Below are 22,273 nucleotides of genomic sequence, written 5' to 3' on the forward strand. Positions count from 1 at the left end.
ATAATTATAAAAGAAATTTGCTAAATAAAGGAATCTAAGGTGAATCATCTTCTAAGGCAGATAATCAGATACATTAAAGTTATATTTTATATAAATTTGGATCAGCATATATTGGGTTCCCTTTAAGGGAGAGTATAATCCATCAAGACCACCAGAGGTTAATTTTAGGATCTAGAGGCTGAATCAAGGCTTTATTCTTAGTATCAATAAGAGCCTGAAATGGGGAGCCAGGATGTGTAGGACATTCACCCCTTTCCTCCAAGCTACCAAAGGAAGCAGCTGTGAAGATGGTTCATCTAAGTTCCAACAGGTCCCCATAGAACACCCGTTTCTGTTGTTTTAATTAATTCTTCTGGCATACAGTTCTTGCTTAAAACCAATTTCCCACAGTCATTCAGTGTTTGGCTTCTAGGCATCTTCGAGAGTGATGATATCAATGCTATCACCTTGGAAATGGAAAAGGCCATCAACTACTCGCAAAAGGTGCTTTCCTCTGTGACAATTTCTAATTACCTTCCATCAGTAGATAGTTTTTTCCCCACTCTTTTCCCCTCCACCCCACCCCCACTCAACCACAGGGGTTTCCAGGATGCTAAATCAGTGAAAGTGTCTCTCTTTAAAACCCAGGTCTTTGAAACTTTCAGAGTAACTGTGGTAGGGATATAGTTAGGGTTTCCCCCTAAACAAAATTACAAGAGAACATGAGTCTCTCTTCTGTTTAATCTTCCTTCATTCCTTCCTTTCCCCTCTCCTCTTTTCCTTCCTCCCCGCCTTCCCTTCCTTCCTTTGATGACTTTGTAGAGCCCTTCCTCACTTAAATCTAATTCACTTGCATGTCATGGCATCCCTCCCCGATGCCATGGTCCTCTTCAAGGATGAAGGACAAGCAAAAACAAAAACAAAAACAGCTTTCCTTTACTATTTGTGTTTATACTATGCTGTTCCCCCTTGCCTAAACATTCTTACATCTTCTATCATTCCTTCACCTTCTAAAAGTACATTTATCCTGTAAGGCCTAACTCTAAGTCAACCTCCTTTATGAAACTCTCCCAAAGCTCCTTCTCCCCACTCCCACCACCACCACCACCACCACCAACAACAACAACCATCCAGCCAGAAGTGATCTCTTCTTCCTTCACACTCCTATTTTCTGTACTATTTGGCACATTATTACTTTATATTGAAATTATATATTTATCTCATTTTCCCTTAACAGCCCAAGCTCCATGAAGACTCAGAGACTGTCTTAATTCATTTTCTTATCCCCCCCACTATATAAACAGGCACAATATCTCATACATAGCTACCATCTCCAGTAAATTTTGAACAAATAAGGGACTCTCAGATCTCTCTCTCCCAGGCACCCAGCTTCCTCAAGTTTCACTGGTATCCCCCTTTTCCAAATGGTGCCCTTGCAGGAGGGCATCCTTCTTTGAATCTTCTCTAAAATCCTTTTCTATACCTCATCAAAATATATCTCCTTCATCTATTTCTCTTTGTCTCACTCTCTTCAATTCCTTTGTTTCAACTGGATCTGATAAATTATATCGTCACTATTGAGTGACATTGGCTCCTTATTACATTAGTCATTCTAGATCTCATAATGGGGGCCCTCAATATCTGACCCAGGAAGAATTTCAGGCCCTTGGAGAAAGAAACTCGAAGGCAAATGAACCTTTAGAAAAATCTTCCAATTGGTCACAAAGAGAATTTATTCTGGTTATAGATTAATAAAGTTATTGGAAGCCAAGATTGCTATCTATGCTCCATTTGGAAAAACAGTACTGCTGTGATTAAAATTAAGCAGTGGACAAAAAGCAGTTCAAGATTTCTAAAGGAAAGACCAAGGGGACCCACTTTCAATAAGTTCCTAAAGGCTCCATTATTTTCAATAGGGCTTGTGGGGCCTGTCACCCTAATGCACAAGTTTCCACCACCAGCAACCTACCACCATTCCCTATAAATGAACTTGTTCTTGATATTTAGATCAAAATACAGGATGTCACTAACATTATACTTCACTCTTTCAGTGTGCTTTGCTGGTAGCATCCCTCAAAAACCAGACTGGAAACCTGGCTGAAAATCCATTGGTCCCCAAAGAAGATCCAAAGATGTTCAAAGCAAAAAGTCAACCTCGGAAAATTGGCTACCCCAAGCCCACCGTACTCTCGCTGGCCAGAATGGTTTGACTCCCCTATATTAATAACAATAAATTGTTGTTAAGTCATTTTTAAGTCATGACCTACTCTTCATGAAAACCTATTTGGGGTTTTCTTGGTAAGGATACTGGAATGGTTTGCCATTTCCTTCTCCAGTTTATTTTACAGATGAGGAAATGGAGGCAAACACGGTTAAGGGACTTGCCCTGGGTCACACAGCTAGCAAGTGCCTGATGCCAGATTTGAATTCAGGGAGATGAGTCTTCCTGACTCCAGGTCCATCACTCTATCCACTACACCAACTAGCTGCATAACAAAATATCTGTGAGTTTTACCTTGTTGCATGATCGTTCCGGGGATTTTGAAATAGCTGCAGTCAAGAACACAGTCCAGGGACCCAGAATCAAGAATGACAGTTGAGAAACCAGCATTTCCGTCTTCCTAAAGGCCAGAATCCAATTAAAGCAAGAAATAGGAGGAGGAGGGTGGGTAGCAGCACCCCACCCACTGCTCCAGGGAAGTAGAGTGTCTGTGGAGATGCTATCTGGTGAGTAGACTGTATCTGAAAAAAAAATCAAAACTAATCTGAGCTTGAACCAATTCATTTTGGTTTCCCTGGATTGGCTTTTGTGAACAGTGCTAGGGAAACGGAGTTGGCATCTAAGATAGGCACCATTGTATTTAGCAGACGTGGAACAGTGGGAATTCGTTCTGCAGGACTGTACCCAGGGACCAGCAGGAACTGGAATAGAAAAGAACTTGTTGCTGAACTTGTTAGGACCAGAAAGGGAATGAAGGGATGGAAGAAGCAGATGGTTTATTCTTCATCCTGGCCCAATCCGCATAAAGTCACTCTTGTCTTGGCCATTAGAAGGGCATCTTGGGGGCAACTAAGTGGTGTGGTGGATAGAGCACCAGCCCTGGAGTCAGGAGGACCTGAGTTCACATCTGAATTGGACAATTAATAATTGCCTGGCTGTGTGCAAGTCACTTAAACCATTGGTTTTGATAAAAAAAAAAAAAGGCATCTTATTCACAAATATCAGTTTGCTTTTGTGTATGTGCATGACCTATCCCATCAGAGACCCCGAGGGAGGTCTGAACCTTCCAAAGGACCACACTGCTGACAGCCAATAGCAGAGCTTTAGAGTAGAAGCAAGAGGATGAGAGACATGCCCCTCATAGTTTAACAAGAACATTAAGGTTCTAACGTGGCAGTTTTCCTTAATGAGGCATCTGTCCCTGCAAAAATAGAGCTAATTCAGTACTCAGTTTCATTTGCACAGATGTTCTCATTTTTCAGGAGTTTCAGGCTTCCAGGGGACTTCACCCTTTCCTACCAGCCAAACATTTATCCATGAATTTATCCATGATTTAAAAACAAACAAACAAAACAGAAAAAAAGTGCCACAGTCCCAGGACCTCATATTATCTTGTCCAATAGCTACTGAGCCAAAGGCCCAAGGTGACAGACAGTCCTAAGGACTATCAATGTTGCAACAAACTTTTGTAGACTCAAGGCAATCCTTTGAGTAGATACATATACTGTGCATAATACACTCACTCTGTCTCTCTATTCTCAATCAAACCAACAGGAAACCCAGAAAATTCTATTCAATGGAAAAGGTTCTTCTGGTTATTTGCTATTCAGTCTTTTGGCCAACTCCCTACCTTCATGGACCTATATAGTGAGGGCCTTGAAGTTCCACCCAATCTAACAAGGCTTCCTACTGGGCTCCTCTCTCAAGCTCTATCTTGCACTAATTATAGTAATAGAGTAAGAAAGTTCTCAGGGGCTGGGATATTACTGGTATGCAAACTGTAGAAGACCAAGACATCTTTTCCAACTTGCCTATTTCTTTTTTTAGAACAGTAAAAATGATCCTGACAAGATTGTCTCCCCAAAGAATTTGACTTGGCATTCAAATACCAGCAAATCGGCCATTTCATCGGGTAAGGAAAGGTCCAGGCTCCAGCATTTCTGGGGAATGGGAGAGAATGAAGAAAAAGTCTTTATATTGGAACAATTTATGTTAGCCATACAAAATTCAAACATAGGGGAGGCTAGGTGGCACAGTGGATAGAGCACTGGGCCTGGAGTCAGGAGAACCTGAGTTCAAATATGACTCACAGACACTTAATAATTACCTAGCTGTATGGCCTTGGGCTAACCACTTAACTCCATTTGCCTTGCAAAAACCTAAAACAAACAAAAAAATTCAAACATAATCAATTAGAGTAGATGATCCATATCCAACTGTTCAAAGAACCTAAATTTGCATGTGTATGGACCCATATGGCACACTTCAAAAGAATCAATGTAGATCTAATGGAAAGAGACCTCTTAATTACCTCAGGATCTCAAAGTCATCCTAAAGTTTCATGGTTTTCAGTGACCAAGAACCTAGCCTTTCAGTTCAGAGTGTACCTTGGGATTTAAGAAGTTTAAGCTAGAAAACTACATAGTGCTAATCAGCATGACTTCCCCATATGAAATGACCAAATGTTCCACTTTTCTAGGTCTGCCAGTGAAAGATGGGAGTCGAAATAAGGGAAAGAAGAAGATCAAACCATCCAAGAAAGGATCTACCACATCTTTTTTACTTATTATTGATCAAGAGAACTATGCAGGCAAGCAAGTAACTAAACCCCAGTTCTGGGCCCCTAAGTAAGACTATCTGAAAGAACCTCATTCATCTATCTGGTTGTTGTAAACTACCAAATCTCCAGTGAAGGGATCCTTTCTTTCCCAGGAGGCTGTGTAGCAATATTTCTGGAGCAAATCTTTCCTTGGTTTGATATCTATTAATTTACTGAAAAGAGAGGCTTCCAAAGACTATACTCTGATGAAGAAAAGGCAGCCAAAAGACACAAAAATATATGTTTGTATTAGGAAAAAAAAAAAAAGACAGGCATCTAGGTGGCAATAGATAGAGTACCAGCCCTGGAGTCAGGAGAATCTAAAATCAAATCTGGCCTCAGGAACTTACTTGCTGTGTGACCCTGGGCAAGTCCCTTAACTGTGTTTGCCTCAGTTTCCTCATCTGTAAAATGAGCTGGAGAAAGAACTGGAAAACAGTCTATTATCTTTGCTGAGAAATCCTAAATTGGGTCCCTAAGAGTCAGACACAACTGAAACACTGAACAACACCTTCTAAAATTCAACTGCCTTTACTTTCATATGTTAGGAAAAGGTTTCCTTACTGTATAACTTAATTGGAGGGAACATGGTCTGCTATTGTGAAATGGTGCCAATCAAGTTAAAGATTTACTTAGAGCAGCAAGATCATAAACTGATTCATTTCCATATGTTCTCCATTATTTGGCACAAATTTCTACTATTAAGTGGTTGCTGCCTAAGGTCATATAGTGGATAGGCTTTAGACTGGAATCAGGAAGACAAGTTTGAATCCTGCCCCCAGATACTTTTCTTAGTTGTAGGACCCTGAGCAAACCACTTTCTCAGCCTCAGTTTCCTCATCCATAAAATGGGAATAATAATGGCACCAGGGTTATGGTCAAGATGGAATAAGATAATACATGGAAAGCCTTTTGAAAACTTTAAAGCTCTGTATAAATACTAAGTTCATTCTTTTAAAGAGAACTAACTTTGCATTTCAAAACAAAATTGAGGCTAGACATGGTAACTCATACCTATAGTCCCTGCTCCTGGGGAGGCTGAAGTTGTTGGCTTGTTTGAGTTCAGAACATTTTTAAAGACAACAGGGCTAAAAATCCTAATTTAGAAAATAGGAGTTGTTAGAAGACAACATGGCACTTACCAACATGGCTTTCTCCATCTAAAATGACCAAATGTTCTCCTATTCTAGCCCAGCCAATGAAAAGTTAAGGTTCAAATAAGGGAAAGAAGATTAAATTACCAAAGAAAGGACCAATCACAATTTTTCATCATTTGTTATTAACAAAAGGAAAGATTCATCCATATGGTAAACTGCCAAATGGAGAGGGTTACTAGATTGCTTTAAAAAAGACTAAACCAATCAAGATCAGAATATGGAGCAGATTAAAGTTTCCAGATTTATCAGTATTAGGATCAGCATGTGGGGTGGCTAGGTGGTGCAGTGGATAGAGCACCGGCCCTGGAGTCAGGAGTACCTGAGTTCAAATCTGACCTCAGACACTTAATAATTACCTAGCTGTGTGGCCTTGAGCAAGCCAATTAACCCCATTTGCCCTGCAAAAACCTAAAAAAAAAAAAAAGGATCAGCATGTGAACAGGCTACTATATTTCTAGCCCAGGTATGAGATAAGACCATCCAACTCTCCCTAAAACAAAAAACAAATTGACAGATAATGAGCATTGGTTTCAGGAAGGGATTATGCTTAATGTAAATATCTTTCTTCCAGATGCAGCACAAATGAAAAATCCACTGATAAACACTGAAGAAATCCCTGGTATTTCCATTGAGCTTCCCTCAAAAGATAACATTTGCTCAACTGAAGAGGTATTAAATTGTCTGTGCAAATAAATGTCTCCTGATCAGTGGTTCAGAACAAAGCAGCTAGGTGGTGGCAGCTTGAGTGCTGGGTCCAGAGAGTCAGGAAGATCTAAGTTCAAATCAGCCTTCAGATATTTACTAGCTATGTGGCCCTGGACAAGTCATTTAACTGCTTGCCTCAGTTCCCTCATCTGTAAAATGAGTTGGAGAAGGAAATGGCAAACCAGTATCCTTGCCAAGAAAATCCCAAATGGGATCATGAAGAGTCAGACACAACTGAACAACAACACAAAAAGTTCCTCCCAATTAGAACAGTCTTCCTAATCTTTTTGAGTATAAAGAGGACCTTTTTTAAACACCTATAAAGTGTTGAGGACCTTCATATGATACTGTGGTAAATCTTCTTTTAGTGTCCACTGATTAACAACTTATGTGACAGCATAATTCCTTTGGGAGGGTAGTAAAAGAGGGGGTATTTATTTTATTAATTTATTTTTCCAACTATATGCAATGATGGTTTTCAAAAATTTTTTGGTAAGATTTTAAGTTCCACAGTTTTTTCCCCTCACTCTCTTCCCTCCCCCTCTCCTGATAGCAAACAATCTGACATAAGCTGACATGTCTATGTTATTTCCATATTAGTCAGAGTATAATTTTTTAAATGAATTTGTTCTTCATTTATTACAGCAGCATCTACATTCCTTTGGGGCGAAATTATATATGCAAGACACATATTAGTCCACAGAAGTATACTTACTTATTTATTATATTATGTTTTGCTACCTATTTTATTAGAGATAAATAAAAATCAAAGTGGTAAAGCTTGATATGCACATGGATTTATGGAGTTGTCAGAAAAAGTCCACCAGAGCCCCACAGGACTCAAAAGCTTCAAAAAGGGATTGATTCTTTAATTTTTTTCTTTAAATTAACAAATCTATTTTATTTTCCTCCCACCCCTCCCCTCCACTGGGGGGGGGGGTGTGTGGCAGGGAGAAAGAAAGAAACTCTTGCGATAAATATGGATAGTCAAGCAAAACAAATTTCTGAATTGGCCATGTCCAAAAAATTTATGTCTTGTGCTACATCTTGAGTCTATCATTTCTCTATTAGGAGATGGATAGTATATTTCATCGCCAGTCCTATAGAAGCATGATTGCTCATTGTATTGATCAGAATTTTGAAGTTTTTTTAGAATTTTGTCTTCATGACATTCTTATTGTAAACATTGTTCTACTGGTCCTGCTCACTTCACTCTGCATTAGTTCTTACTTATCTTCTCAGTTCATTGAAAGCATCCCTTTTGTTATTTCCAAAAAAACAATTTGGAACTATACCCAGAAAGTTACCTCTAAAAAAAAAATCAAAGAAAAAAGAAAAGGATCTTTATGTATAAAAATAATACAGCTTTTCATAGTAGCCAAAAATTTGAAAATTAAGAGGCCGTCTTATTGGGAAATGGCTAAACAAATTGAGGCCTATGAATGTAATAGAATATTATTGTGCCATAAAACATGATGAAATGGAATTTAAAAAAAAAAACTAGAAAGACTTCATATCAATTCAGAATTAAATGGTTAGAATCAGGAGAATGATGTATACAGTAATACAGACAGTGATAACTACACCATAGAGAAAAATGACTCTCAAAGACCTAAGAATTCTGATCAATATAATGATAAAGCTGGAGTCCAAAAAAATGAAGTTGAAACATGATCTTCACTACCTGTCTAAGAGGAAATGAACTTTAATGGCAGAGACATTTTCAGACATGGCTGATGTGGGAATTTGTTTTGCTATACTATGTAGCTCTGTTGAAGTCTTTATTTTTCAGGTTGTTGTTTTTTTTAATTTGCTCATAGGGTGTAGAGGAAGAAAATATAAATTTAAAAGTTGAGGGGCAGCTAGGTGACGCAGTGGATAAAGCACCGGCCCTGGAGTCAGGAGTACCTGGGTTCAAATCTGGTCTCAGTCATTTAATAATTATCTAGCTGTGTGGCCTTGGGCAAGCCACTTAACCCCATTTGCCTTCAAAAACCAAAAAAAAAAAGTTATTTGAAATTTTAAGCAAATAAAGGATAGCATTACATTCATATGCCATTATTTGTTCAGTCATTCTCTAATTGATGAATATAGAGTTCTTTGCCACTACAAAATAAATAAATAAATAGATGAAGTTTAAAATTTGCTGTGCATATCTTTGTTACTATAGGAGCTTTTCTGCTTTTCTTCTTTTCTTATTCTCTTTGGGGTCAGACAATTTGTAAGCTCTTCAAAAATGGGAACCTCATTCACTATTTCTTGGACTTCTGCTTTCTAGAAGTTAGTCCCAAAACACTCCATCCAGAGGGCACTCCATATACACTACATACATGCACAATGTTCTGTAACCTTTCAAACTCCTTTTGAGGCAGACATATCATGGCCAGAGTATTTAATTCAATCCTAAACATTTATTAAGAGTTTGCTATCTGGGGATGGCTAGGTGGCACAGTGGATAGAGTACAGGCCCTGGAGTCAGGAGTACCTAAATTCATATCCAGCCTCAGACACTTGATAATTACCTAGCTGTGTGGCCTTGGGCAAGCCACTTAACCCCATTTGCCTTGCAAAAAAAAAAAAAAAGGAGTTTGCTATCAGGTGATACAGAAGGTAAAAATGACATAGCCCTTTTCCCTCTTGGATTTTAAGATCTAATAAGGGTGATAAGACATAAATATCAATAAGTATGACCAGGAGTGCTATAAACTTGTTGCAAATTTTACACTTAAGGTTTGGGGGGGGGGCAATGCTTTCAACCAATCAGATATGTGAATCCTCAAATAATGTATTCCTTTATTTACAAGTGGTTGATAAGTTGCAGCTTGAAAAAACTGAAGCTAGAATTGCCCAAACTCTTGTTTGGTGTAAACTCTATTCATCAAAAGAAAATGGAAGATGCCATACAGAAGCAAATTTCTTCTAAAACCCTAACCCATGGCCTAGTCACAGAAGTCAAGGTCAGTTCTGATTTTCAATATCACAAAATCCTATATGTAGCAGCTTAGGCCAGCCTGGTAGGAAGGGGGAGCTGAAGCATATTGCAAGGGTAAGTAGCTCATCATTGCTAATTTGCCTGCTGCTAAGATCAGCACTGAAACTTGGATTACTTTAGTCATCTTAAATTAGGTTGTCCTTCAGAGTGCAGAAACATCTGTGTTCTGGTGCCTGGGAAAAGGGCTATATGGTCCAAACTCAGAGACACTGAGAGAAACACTCAAGAAAAATGGTTTACCCAAATGTATTAAGCAAAGAACTGCTAAAAATAAAACAAAAAAAATATCAACCCAGGAAAACTACATTGAAAATGAAATGTAACTTAAAAAAGACCTTTTCCCACCTTTGCCCTTACAAACCACATTATCAGCATTCCAGAGAACTACAATTCTGGCTAAAGGCAACAGAGTCAAAAGTAATAATAAGTAATGCTTTAAGGTTTACAAGGTGCTTTATTTGTCTCATTCCACTCTTAAGACCACCCTAGGGTGTATCATTATTTATTCCTCCTTTCCAGAGGGTTGAGCAACTTGCCCAGGATCACTAAGTATCCAAGACAAAAGTATCCAAGATCTGCCCAGTATATATCTAGTTGTCCCAAGAATGTTTGATAATTCTCTCCAATTTAATCCATCTAGGTAGAAATTATGCCTCCCTCACTGATTGTGATTCTGTTTCTCATTAAACTTTTTGTTTTAGATTAAAAATTGGTTTGTTTTGTTGTTTTAATTATAATCTTAGCATTTGTCATGAATCCTCATAATTCTATTCAAAAAACATAAATTCCAGAAATAAATAGGACTTAGTTTCAGATCAAAATTATGCTGAACAGATGTTTGGGAAAGCATTAACTACAAATAAAATAAAAATGGTTCAATGGGATTGGGTGGGGAGATAGGAAAGGGGAGGAAGAGGTGAAAAGGAAAAGGGAGCTGGAGTAGGGTTGCCAAGAGAAAAAAAGAATTTCATTGAAATATTTTTAAATGTCCAGAAGGAAACAAAAGGAAGATCAATAGGGATCACAGACAGGATAGCTTTGAAAGTTACCTTTTGGGCAACTAGGTGGCAAAATGAATGGAGCATCAGACCCAGAGTCAGTGGGACCTGAGTTCAGATCTGGTCTCAGACATTTAATATGTGGTGTGACTCTAGTTAAGTCACTTAACCTCAAATAAAAAAAAATAAAATTATCTGTTGAATGTATTATAAACTTTAAAGCAAGTTATACATATTAGAGATTTGCAGTTTGATGTACATACTCCTATTCTACCATTTTTATGGAAATACTCATTTCATTTGGTGTTTAAGTTTGGGTTTATTATAAATTTGGGTTATTGATGTCAAACTCAAATAGAAATGGGGTCACTTAACCCATACATAAGAATCCTGTGGGCTCTCCATTGATTTAGTTTTTTTAAATGTAATATTATCTATCTTTTACTGTATTTTTAATTATTCTAGTAAATGGTTCCTAATTACTTTTGAATGTGGTTTGACTGAGTGTTGTCTGCCATGCTGATGGTTGACAATTCTAGTCCAGGCAACTTTCTAAAACTTATTAAGGTTCAGGGACCAAGAAGTTCTCTATACCAATGAAATCATGAATCCAGATCCTCTCCCATAAATAATTGATGTGAATTAAGAGAAAAAAAAATTCTCCATTCCTCTTATATGTTTCCTCATTCTAGGGCATGATAAAATATGTGCAATGTCAAGATAAGGACTTAGAAGAATATATAGAACAGACAGAGAAAGTGACAAATTATTATATCAGACGGATTCAGTGGTTGCTGACAGGTAAATTTCTCAACCATGAATGGTATTTGGGAAGTAGGGAATAACAGTCCTGTGCTATCAAAGCCCAAATTTGGTTCCAAACTCCCCCTTTACTTGACTCAACTCCCCAGCCCTGAGAATCATTAAATCAATCAATAAAGATTAAGTACTTATCTAACTAAACAAAGATAAAGGGGAAACAGTCCCTGTCCTCACAGTGCTCACATTCTACACAGAGTTCATGAGTATATGAAGAATATATATATATATACACATACAAAATGAACTGGCCACTGAGCAGTGAGGAGTAGGAAACAGAGATCTTCAATGGTGTACTGTATTTGTATTTATTTTAGTAACCATTCCTCAACTACATTTTATTTTGGTTTGGGTTGCACTTAGGAACATTTGGGCTATCTTTGTATTTGATAACTCTGTTCCTAAGCATTTCCTCTTAATCAGCACATCAAAATACCAGTGTGTTAACCAGGACATTCTTTCCATAATATACCTTAAGTTTCCTTACTTCACTTGACCAGTTGGGGTTTTGTTGCTGTTTATAAGAATAAGTGTGAAGATACAGAGAAAAGAAGTTGTATATAAGAGGACATCTGCTCAGAAAGTCAACCAATCTCATGCAAAATGGAATCCCCCATTTCTTCTCCCTGTTATGTCTACTTGTTCTGGGTACCTTTTGGGGTGTCCTATTAGGTTCCCATGGCCAGGAGAAATCTACATTGTGAAGGATACTAGGTACACATACTGAATCTCACACAAAGGCATTTTTTCAGCCTTTAACTATGAAAAAAAGTAAAATAAGGCAAAGGGTTTCACTGTACATGGGTTTGCCATCCATATTTGGGAATCATAAAGTCACATGACAGTAGAATGAAAAGGTCTTCTAGCCAAACCCGCTTGTTTTACAGATGAGGAAACTGAGGCCTAGGGACATTACATGATTTGCCCAACATAATTAGTTTGTGATAGTGCCAGGGCTAGAAGCCATCTCTCCCCACTGTACCATTCTGGTCTCCAATACTGTCCTAGAAGAATATCCCACCCTGAACTTTAGCAAGAAATATTTCCCAATAGGATGTCATCTGAGAAAGACTCAATCATCAAAAATGTATTGAAGACTTAACTATGTTAGGTACTGTGGTGTATGCTATGTGGGAAGGAGAAAAAGAAAATCTATGAGTTACACCTCATTCCTCTTCCTGTTCCCAAATCATCAGGAAGTCGGCGCCTATTTGGCAATATTTTGGAGAATAAGGTCTGTGTAATGATAGACCTATCAGAGTCCATGGGGTCATATCTGCAACAGTTGAAGAAAGAACTGAATTTGCTCATTTGGGAACAACTGAGAAAATGTGAGAGGTAAGAGCAAGAAGTCCTGGGGAGGACGGAACCTGTCTAGAGATGGAGAAAATTTCTTGTCAGAAAATTATGTGACTTTGCAAACTACAGCTCTATAGTTAGTTCATGGCCTGGTTAGTAGACCTTCATCAATCCCTTTTTCAATTAATCAGGCAAGGAGATGAGTGTTTCTAAAATGCATTTCAGGGGCAGCTAAATGGTGCAATGGATAGAGCACAAGCTCTGGAGTCAGGAGGACCTGAGTTCAAATCTAAACTCAAACACTTAATAATTAACCTAGCCTAACCTTGGGCAAGTCACTTTAACCCCATCATTGCCTTAAATAAAATAAAATTACAATACATTTCAAAACATCCCAGGGCAGAGATTTTTTTGGCATCAAGCAATAGTTATTACTTACTCTTAAAAAAATACTGAAGACCCAAAGAGTATTTGTTATTTTGGCAATATCAATATTTACCATATTAAAAATTGAAACTGAAAAAATTTTAAATATTTATTGTCATTTAAAATAATAACAGATCCATGGCATGTTAACATAAATAGCATATTTTAAGAAAAATAACTTTTTTTTAAATTAGTGAGATATGCATGGCATTGTTTTACATACTTTACAAATCTCTTTAATATCTGCTTTCTCACATTTGCTTCTACATTCAATTGGGACAGATTGTTTTGGTGCTTGTTTCAGCAGCATATGTACTAAAAAGTGATATGTTGTTTTGATTGAAGTATATGAAGTAAATTTAGACTCACCCTTGTAGTTGGAAAAGGAAAAACTTTTTTTAGGATTTTGCAAGGCAAATGGGGTTAAGTGGCTTGCCCAAGGCCACACAGCTAGGTCTGAGGTCAAATTTGAACTCGAGTCCTCCTGACTCCAGGGCCAGTGTTTTGTCCACTGTGCCACCTAGCCACCCCAAAAAGGAAAAATTATTTTAATAGACAAGCAATATCTCAGTTTTATTGTAAAAATAGTTTTAACCTCTTGAATGGCCAAAAAGGGTCTCAGGAGCCTTTAAGAGCAGCTGTTTTCTCAAAAGCTAAAACTGACCTAGAAAACAACAAAACTTATTTTAAAAAAAAAGAGGAAAAAGAAAATACAGGTAAGCTTTGTTTTCCTCCCATTTGTTACCCCCCTCACTCGTGCACTCGTGTGTTAATTCTAACTGAAATTTTCTCTCTCTCTCTCTCTCTCTCTCTCTCTCTCTCTCTCTCTCTCTCTCTCTCTCTCTCTCTCTCTCTCTCTCTCTCTCTCTCTCTCCCTCCCTCCCTCCCTCCTCCCTGCCTTCTCCCACCCCCAACTTCCATCATGCTCCACTGCTCCACTCTCTTCATCTTCAGCTTCAACCTGCTTGGTTTTGCAGAAGACCTCTATGCATGGCAAGATAGACTGGTAGAAAGCACAGATGAAGCATGCCACGATGCTGTGCAGTGGGTGACCCAGCTAGAAGCCCACAGCAGAACCTCCATCCTGAGAGCTTTACTGGCAAGTTCTACGACCTTCCCTGCTCTTTCCCTCTCCCCAGTTTCTGCCCCTGCCCCTAAAGGAATGGTAAGAGAGGAAGGGAATCTAAAGATACCGGATAGTACTTTGGTACCAAATGACAAGTCTCTGGAACCAGAATGGGGGAACAGCATAGATAACTTTTGAGCATTTGAGTTCTAACTCATTTTTTAATGATGATAGCAAGCCTTGGACCCTCTGGCTCTCTAAACCTCATTGCACTTTTTTTCAGAGAGCTTTCAGTTTTCAAGACGTAAAAGGATTATATCTTCTCACTAATGGAAAGTCGGACATGAATCGCAGTCTCATTCTAAATGAAGTTGAAAAGCTCAGGAGGAAAAAAAATATTAAAGTACATTGCATTACTTGTAACTTCTCATCTAAAAGAGATCAGGAGACAAAGTAAGAAAGTAGAAACTGTATTACCCTTACATAATTTCACATCAGAGGGTGGAGTAAAAAACTTGTAATCATTTACAACATGAGTTGGTTTTGAACTCTCTGATGTATATGGACAATAGCTTCCTGAGTGGATCCTACTTATACAATTCATTAATTTTTCCAAATTTTTATTTTTCCAATTATCATTGGGAAAAATTATCATTTTTTCAATTATCATTATCATTTCCAATTATCAATGAGATCCATTATCTTGAAATGTTTTTAATGCACAGTATCTGCATCTCTTTTAATACCTAACTTATCCAACTGAGGATCTTTTGTATATGTAACCCAAGCAGTCAATCAATAAGCATCTATTAAGGGCCTATTAAGTGCCAGGAGAAACAAAAGGAGGCAAAAGACAAGTCCAGCCCTCAAGAAGCTTACAATCTAACATACACACACACACACACACACACACACACAGACATACACACACACACAGCATGTATGTATGTATTTACATAGTATGTAGCTATATGTATATATACACATATATTTATATAGTATGTATGTCTTTTTAAAAAGACCAGGACATCAGGAAAGTGATGCCAGGACAAACATGTGAAGTGGATTTGAGGGAGTAGGTACTGTGCTAAGTCACCAGCCTCACTTTTTCCTCCAAAACCATCTGGGTCCAATGGCCGGATATGAATCAGGATGACTAGAGATGATCCTGGATGTGAGGCAGTCAGGGTTAAGTGACTTGCCCAAGGTCACACAGCTGGTAAGTTTCTGAGGTTGGATTAGAACTCAGGTACTCTTGACTTGAGACCAGCACTCCACCTACTGTACCATCTAGCTGCCCTATATGTGTGTATATATGTATATGTGTATATGTATATGACCACACATAGAAAAACAAGTAAATATATTCAAATGCATACAAATAAATATTCAAAACCAGTCATATAAAAAATAAATAGAGGATAATTAACAAGAAGTAAATTGGAGTACTGGATAGACCACCGTCCCTGGAGTCAGGAGGACCTGAGTTCAAATCAGACCTTAGACACCTAATAATTGCCTAGCTGTGAGACCTTAGGCAAGTCACTTAACCCCATTGCCTTAAATTAAAAAAATTAAAAAAAAAAAAGAAGTAAAGCACTAGAATTAAGAGGGGTTGGGGAAGACTTCCAGTAAAAGAAGGGACTTTAGTTAGGTCTTAAAGGAAGCCAGGGAAGTCTGGAATCAGAGCAGATGTGTAGGACATCCAGAGAAAATGCCAAAAGTCAAAGTCTAGAGTGTCTTGATCATGAGATAGCCAGAAGTAAGTAGAAGATGAAAAGGTAACGGAGGCTAGAATACAAAGGTCTTTGCATGATGAACAGAGCATTTTCTATTTACTCCTAGAGGTAATAGCAAACTACTGGAGTTTATAGTATAGGGAGGTGACATGATCTGACTTGTGTTTTTTTCAAAAATTATTGTTAGTGACTGAATGAGGGATAGAATGGAGTAGGAGAAACTCCACTAGGCTATTGCAGTAATCAAGATGTGAGATGATGAGAGCCTGCTCTAGATGTAGCAGTGTCAGAGGAGAGAAGGGAGTGGAGTGGGTGTTTAGGCTTCACTGTGGGGGGGTGGGGTGGGAAACAAAGCTTTTCTTTTTTCCTATCTGAATTTTCTTTTTTTAAAATACATTTTATTGATTTTTATATCTGTGTTTTCTTGTGAGATATGCATGGCATTATTTTACATATTTTACAAATCTCTTTAATGTGATTCATTTATGGGTGATAGCAAGATCAAGGGTATCACTATCTTTGGGTGTAGCTGAAGTAGAATGGAAAAATAGGGGATAGAAAATGCATGAGTTGAGGAACTGAGCTGTTAGTGTTTGAAAATCAACATGTTGAGGGCAGGAGTTGAGTGGGAGAAAAAATTATAAGATATATACCAAACTCATTAAGAAAGGAGGAAGAGTAGCCTGTGGGTCTATAGAAATTAGCTACCAAGATTTTGATTGGCATGAAGTTACTGAATTATGGAAGTAGGAGGAAAACCCAGAGGTTGGCACTGGGAATTAAGGAGTATCAACCTCCCAATCTTGACCAAGTTGGCATTGGGAATCAAGGAATACCAACACCCCCATCTTGACTAATTACACAAGAAGAATTAGTGAAGGAGCAGCTAAAACTGGAAAAACTGACCAGGGAGATTGTCGTGGAGGGAGCCAGGTAAGAGCTAGTGGATGGAAAGTTTGGGAAAGATATAAAACTTTACAATGAAAGAAATGTAGACATTCCAGAAGGCACATTGGAATGGCTGGGTAGCAGCATTCAATGAACAATCTCAAAGCCCCTTTTTTATGGGAATTTCCTCATTGGTGGACACACCTGTGATTGGTCAGTGCATGGCAGAAGAGAATCTAGTCTTTTGGATTCTAATTTCAAAGAAAAGGACTTATATATTTCCAGATTCTCTTCAGGTCCCTAAAGGGAGAGAGAGACTTTAGAAAGAAGCTGATATAATAGAGGAGCCAGCAAATCAGTCAGGTTCCTATTTCCAGCTTGGCATCTTGGATATTTTTTGGAATTTCACCCTTGAATGAGATCTGTGCCTCTTTTGATTGAGCTAAGATATCTCACTCCCCATAGAAAAGTTCATTTATTCTCTATAATGGCATATATGAGAATTTATTTGTCTTCTCTGACTTCTGTTTTCTTGGAGCTTGGATAAATAGATGTATAGGTAAATAGGTTTAATAGGATAAACAGAGTTGCTATTTGCTATGTATTTTCATTGTGGAACTGATATTTAGTGGGAAAGAAGTCAATTCTTGGATGATGATGCATGACTAGCCCTTTCCAATTTTTTTGCCTTGGTGTTAAATAAACCTCCTTTTTACTTCCTAAGTTTTTTCCAATCAAAGCAAACGTCCCAAAGAGGATTTCTTTTTAAGAGAATCAACAAAAGGACATTTTCACATCAGCAGGGAGGAATTCTTTGCTAGAATCAAAATGAATGGAATGTCCTAAGGATCTCAGAGAATAAATTAGAAAGACATTTTCCCTAGAGTTAGGAAGAACAGATTTTAGAGGGTTCATTGGGAGGTAAGGGGGGATCCTACAGATTAAAATACTACAGGAGAAGTTGGTCTACAAGCATAAGAAGTTCTCAAGAATGAAAATTCTGAAGAGACAAAGAGAAAATTCTATTGAGGAAAAAAGGAGTTCTGATCTGCAACTGGGCAGGGCACTTTAAAGGCTGGAATAGTTCAACAGCAGTTGAATGTGAATCAGGTTGGCCCTGATAGTTGAGTGTGGTTCTGAAGGCACAAGATCCTCCACTGCCCTCAGCCCATGGAAAGGGAATACGGTTCAGATACCTGAATCCAGAGTAGGGTCACAGTTCTGGTGGCATCTAATTTGAATAAAGGATTCAAATATTATGAAGACTAAATAATATAATTATAAACTATGTAGATCAAAGAAAATCCTAGAAATAATACACGGTTTCATCCAAAAAATAACAATGAAACAATTTACCAAAACTTCTAAATACTTTTAATTACAATAGAGAAAAGAAAAAGATCAATGAATTGGGTATGAATCTAAAAAAAATTAAACATAAAAATTGAAAATTAAAAACAAGAGGAGACAAGCAAAGTTAAAAACAAAAGTTGAATAAAAGTTGGAGCTATTAATAAAAAATAGTGCTAGCTAATTTTATTTTTTAAAAGAGGGAAAGACCACATTTCCAAAAGTCAAAAATGATGAATTCACGACAGATAAAGAAGAAATAGAGAGACCTTTCAAAATAATTTGACAAGGGATGGAGCTACAATGGCAGAGTAAACCTGGAAAAGGCACCTTAGCTCTCTTCCCTTAATCTCAGAAACATTAGTCAAGTCTCTAAATGCATTCTGGTGGGACAAAACCCACAGCGTGAAACAATTTTCCAGTTTAACATATATCCTGGAAAGATAGCAGGAAAGGTCTGTCTGTCTCATCTGGGTGAAGGAGGGTCACAGCTGAGTGTAGGAAGGGGACCAGAAAGCTAACAGTCATAGCAAAGAACCCAGGTCGGCAGACCAGAGGCACAACAAGGAAGCCAGGAGGGATTCACCTTGGGTACCTAGATTCACCTTGGGGCCCTAGTGACTAGGTCCCTGGCTCCCAAAGCAAGAAGCTTGGGACTGTGTCCCCCCCTACCACCTCCCCACTGGCCCAGGAGCAGAGCTCAACTTTCAAAACAACAAACTAGACTAAAAATGAGTAAGAAACAGAAGAAAGCCCTGACATAGAAATCTACAACATTGGAAAAAGGCCTACATGTGAATTGGTCTCAAGCCCAAAAAGTCCTCTTGGGAGAGCTCAAAAAACATTTTAAAAGTCAAGTAGAAAATTTGGGGAACAAAATGAGAGGTATGCAAGGCAGAATCAAACAGCTTGGAAGAGGAAGCACAAAAAAAAATTGACTAAAAAGACAGTCCTTTTAAAGGATAAAGGAACATAGCTGAGACTTTAAAAAATTATTTCCTTTAGATTGTATTTAGGGGGCATGGGCAGCTAGAGGGTGTGGTGGAAAGAGCACTGACCTTGGAATCAGAAGGATGGGAGTTCGAATCCAGCCTCTGACACTTAATAGCTGTGTGACCTTGGTTGCCCTGCATCCAGGACTATCTCCAATTGTCCTGATTTATATCTGACCATTAGGGAAAGTGAGGCAGGTGATTTAGCACAGCTCCCCAACCCCCCCCCCCCATCCAATTCATGTGCTTGTCATGTCATCACCTCCCTGATATCATGGTCTTCTTTGAGAATGAAGGACAAACATTTAGGGGGCAGGTACCATATTTTCCCACGTATAGGACACAAACTTGTTTAAAAATTTGGGGTCTAGGGATGGCTAGGTGGCGCACTGGATAAAGCACAGGCCCTGGAAGTCAGGAGTACCTGGGTTCAAATCCGTCTCAGACACTTTTTTTAATTACCTAGCTGTATGGCCTTGGGCAAGCCACTTAAGCCCATTTGCCTTGCAAAAAAAAAAACCTTAAAAAAAAAGGAAAAGAAAATTTGGGGGTCTAAAATCTGGGAGTGTCTAATACAGTGGTTATAGATTTTTTTATTTGCATTTCCTGTTTTTTTGCACTTGTTGTCTTTGCAGTCATTGTTTCACGTTTGTTACCGGTATATTAGGCTATGTTTTGCCACATTCTGCCCAGAAATGGCTTAGAAAAGATTTTCATCCAAAGCTGAATTCAAGTTCAAAGTAAACCAGTTTGCAAAAGTGAATGGAAATCACACTGCTGTTTTGGTTTGGTCCTCCTCCAACTCAGAAAACAATCCAGACTGGCTACAGGAAGAAGAAACCCTCCTGAAAATGCCAGGCAGTAGAAGGCCATGAGAGGCAAGTCAGTCAAATGGCCTGAGTTAGAGAGGGAAGTGAAGAGCAAAGGACCATTGGAATTCCTGTGACCACAAAGATGGCTCAGTAAGAGATAAGAACTGCTAATGAAAAAGAAGTGGCTGATTTCAAAGGAGGACACAACTGGTGCTTCCGGTTCATGAAACAGAATGGACTAAGCAGGTATACATGCACCAGACTTGCCCAGGGAGTGCTGGGGGTCAACCACAGACCAAAGTACAGGCAGAGCCTCTCCTGAGACAGTGATTTGTCATCAAACATAGATGAGGATGAGTTAATAGATGGGAGTTTTGACAGTGATGAGTTGTATGAATTTTATGATGAATAAAATTTGAGTTCCAATAACTTTATGTAATACATTCTTTTTTCAAATTTCAGGCCCCAAAATTAAAGAGTTCCTTATACATGGGGAAATATGGTTCCTATCTGCTTTTTTTTAACCAGACTTTCTCTTCCTTTAGAGACCTAAAGTAAATCTAGAACCTTCTAGAATCTTCTTTCTTAAAGCTTAAAGCCATAAAATCAGGCTCTCTCTCTTCTTTCAAGCTCTTGCCAACTCTGTCCATCACTTCATGAAGCACTGAATATAATCAATCTCCATCACTGAGGACAATCTCCTGCAAATGGCTTTGAATCCAGATTACTTAACACAAAATGGCATGATTATTGAGTTATCATTAGTAGATCATGAATTTTGAGTCTTAATTTTTCCCCAAGAGACTAAATAGAAGATTCATTCTGTTCCATTCACATTTTTGTCTCCCTCTTAATCCCCACTCACTCCTAATCTCTGATTAGATTTCTCCTGTAGAAAAAAGAAACTTGGATCTGGAGTTAGAGAACCTGGGCTTCACATTCCATTAGTACCTATGTGACAATGGACAAGTCACCTACCCTCTCCTGAATTGTTTCCTACCTTGTGAAAATTAAAAGGATTGAACTGACCTGTCTTGTTCATCGAATACAGCTTTACTCCGCAGACTAGTATGGACTTACACTCCCCCCGCACACACACACACATGCACACACAAGTTTTAGATGATAAGAATAACAAAGTTCAGGATCATGCTTCTAAACTGGATTAGTGATTTTCGTTTTAATTTTACTTCATACAGTCTAAAAGGAGCATGGCAAAGAAAAGAGTACTGGAATCTGAGGTGGTGTTATTGTGTTGTTTTGGTCATGTCTGACTCTTTATGACCCCAACTTTTCTTGGCAAAAATACTGGAATTTTTTACCATTTCCTTCTCTAGCTCATTTTACAGGGGAGGAAACTGAGGCAGAGTTAAGTAACTTATCCAGGGCCACAGCCAGTAAATATCCAAGGGCAGATTTGAGCTTGGGTCTTCCTGACACTAGGTCCTCTTATCCATTGTGCCAACATGTCAGAGGACCTGGGTTCAAATTCTGCCTCAACCTACATAAGTGATTATAGACAGATCAGTCACTTAACCTCTGTGTATTATGGTTTCCTCATTTGTAAAATTGAGAGTCTTGTACTCCCTGAGATGGACTCAGGATGAGAAATAAGGGATATGTCTTTGGACAAGGCCAGTATAGATTTTTATTTCGCTTGGTTGAATAAGTTGTTATAGGGGGTTTGATTTTCTTTTCTTTTTTGATGTGCAAAAGGATAGAACTAGGGTCCCTCTCTCCTCCCTTCCCCCTAAAACATGGAAGTCAGTTAATCAACATGTATTTAATAATGTTGTCATTTACTATGTGTCAAGAACAATATTAAAATCTGGATATTCCAAGAAAGACAAAAAACATGGTCCCTTCTCTCAAGATGCTCACATTCTAATGAGGAAAACAATGTGCAAGTAATTCTATAGAAACAAGATGATCTTGGGGGAAGGCACTAGAAGAAGACCAAAAAGAATCACAGACAAGGAGGACTGCTTTGAAAGTTACATGTTGAATTTACTATACCCTTGAAAAGAAAAACAAACTCTATATTACAGAGATTCACAGATTCCTATACAATGTTTTGTTTTTCCAAATGGTCATTTAATTTGGCATATGTTAAATTCAGAATAAAAACTAAAAGAAAAAGAGAGAATTTTAAAAAAATAAAATGAGATTGGTTAGACTATATGGTCTCTGAGATCCCTTTCAGTTCTGCATCTATGATTGTTATAACCCTT

The 22,273-nt window shown here is 38.2% G+C and overlaps 1 protein-coding gene across 6 annotated transcripts in view; it reads left to right on the forward strand.

Moving 5' to 3' along the window:
* Positions 1 to 22,273, forward strand: part of VWA3A (von Willebrand factor A domain containing 3A) — an 85,454-nt gene that overhangs the window by 59,939 nt on the left and 3,242 nt on the right. For 5 of the 6 annotated variants that reach the window (XM_074200593.1, XM_074200594.1, XM_074200592.1 and 2 more), the window contains 9 exons: positions 413 to 483; positions 2,031 to 2,183; positions 4,028 to 4,112; positions 4,680 to 4,790; positions 6,528 to 6,625; positions 9,466 to 9,618; positions 11,344 to 11,452; positions 12,667 to 12,808; positions 14,150 to 14,474. In XM_074200593.1, coding sequence (XP_074056694.1) covers positions 413 to 483; positions 2,031 to 2,183; positions 4,028 to 4,112; positions 4,680 to 4,790; positions 6,528 to 6,625; positions 9,466 to 9,618; positions 11,344 to 11,452; positions 12,667 to 12,808; positions 14,150 to 14,459 — 1,232 coding nt within the window. In that variant the 3' untranslated portion in view covers positions 14,460 to 14,474. Of the gene's footprint in view, positions 1 to 412; positions 484 to 2,030; positions 2,184 to 4,027; positions 4,113 to 4,679; positions 4,791 to 6,527; positions 6,626 to 9,465; positions 9,619 to 11,343; positions 11,453 to 12,666; positions 12,809 to 14,149; positions 14,475 to 14,544; positions 14,715 to 22,273 lie in introns of those variants that run through there. The other variant, XM_074200598.1, reaches the window with a different exon arrangement.

The sequence above is a fragment of the Macrotis lagotis genome, chromosome X, assembly GCF_037893015.1.
Source record: "Macrotis lagotis isolate mMagLag1 chromosome X, bilby.v1.9.chrom.fasta, whole genome shotgun sequence".
Taxonomy (NCBI): domain Eukaryota; kingdom Metazoa; phylum Chordata; class Mammalia; order Peramelemorphia; family Peramelidae; genus Macrotis; species Macrotis lagotis.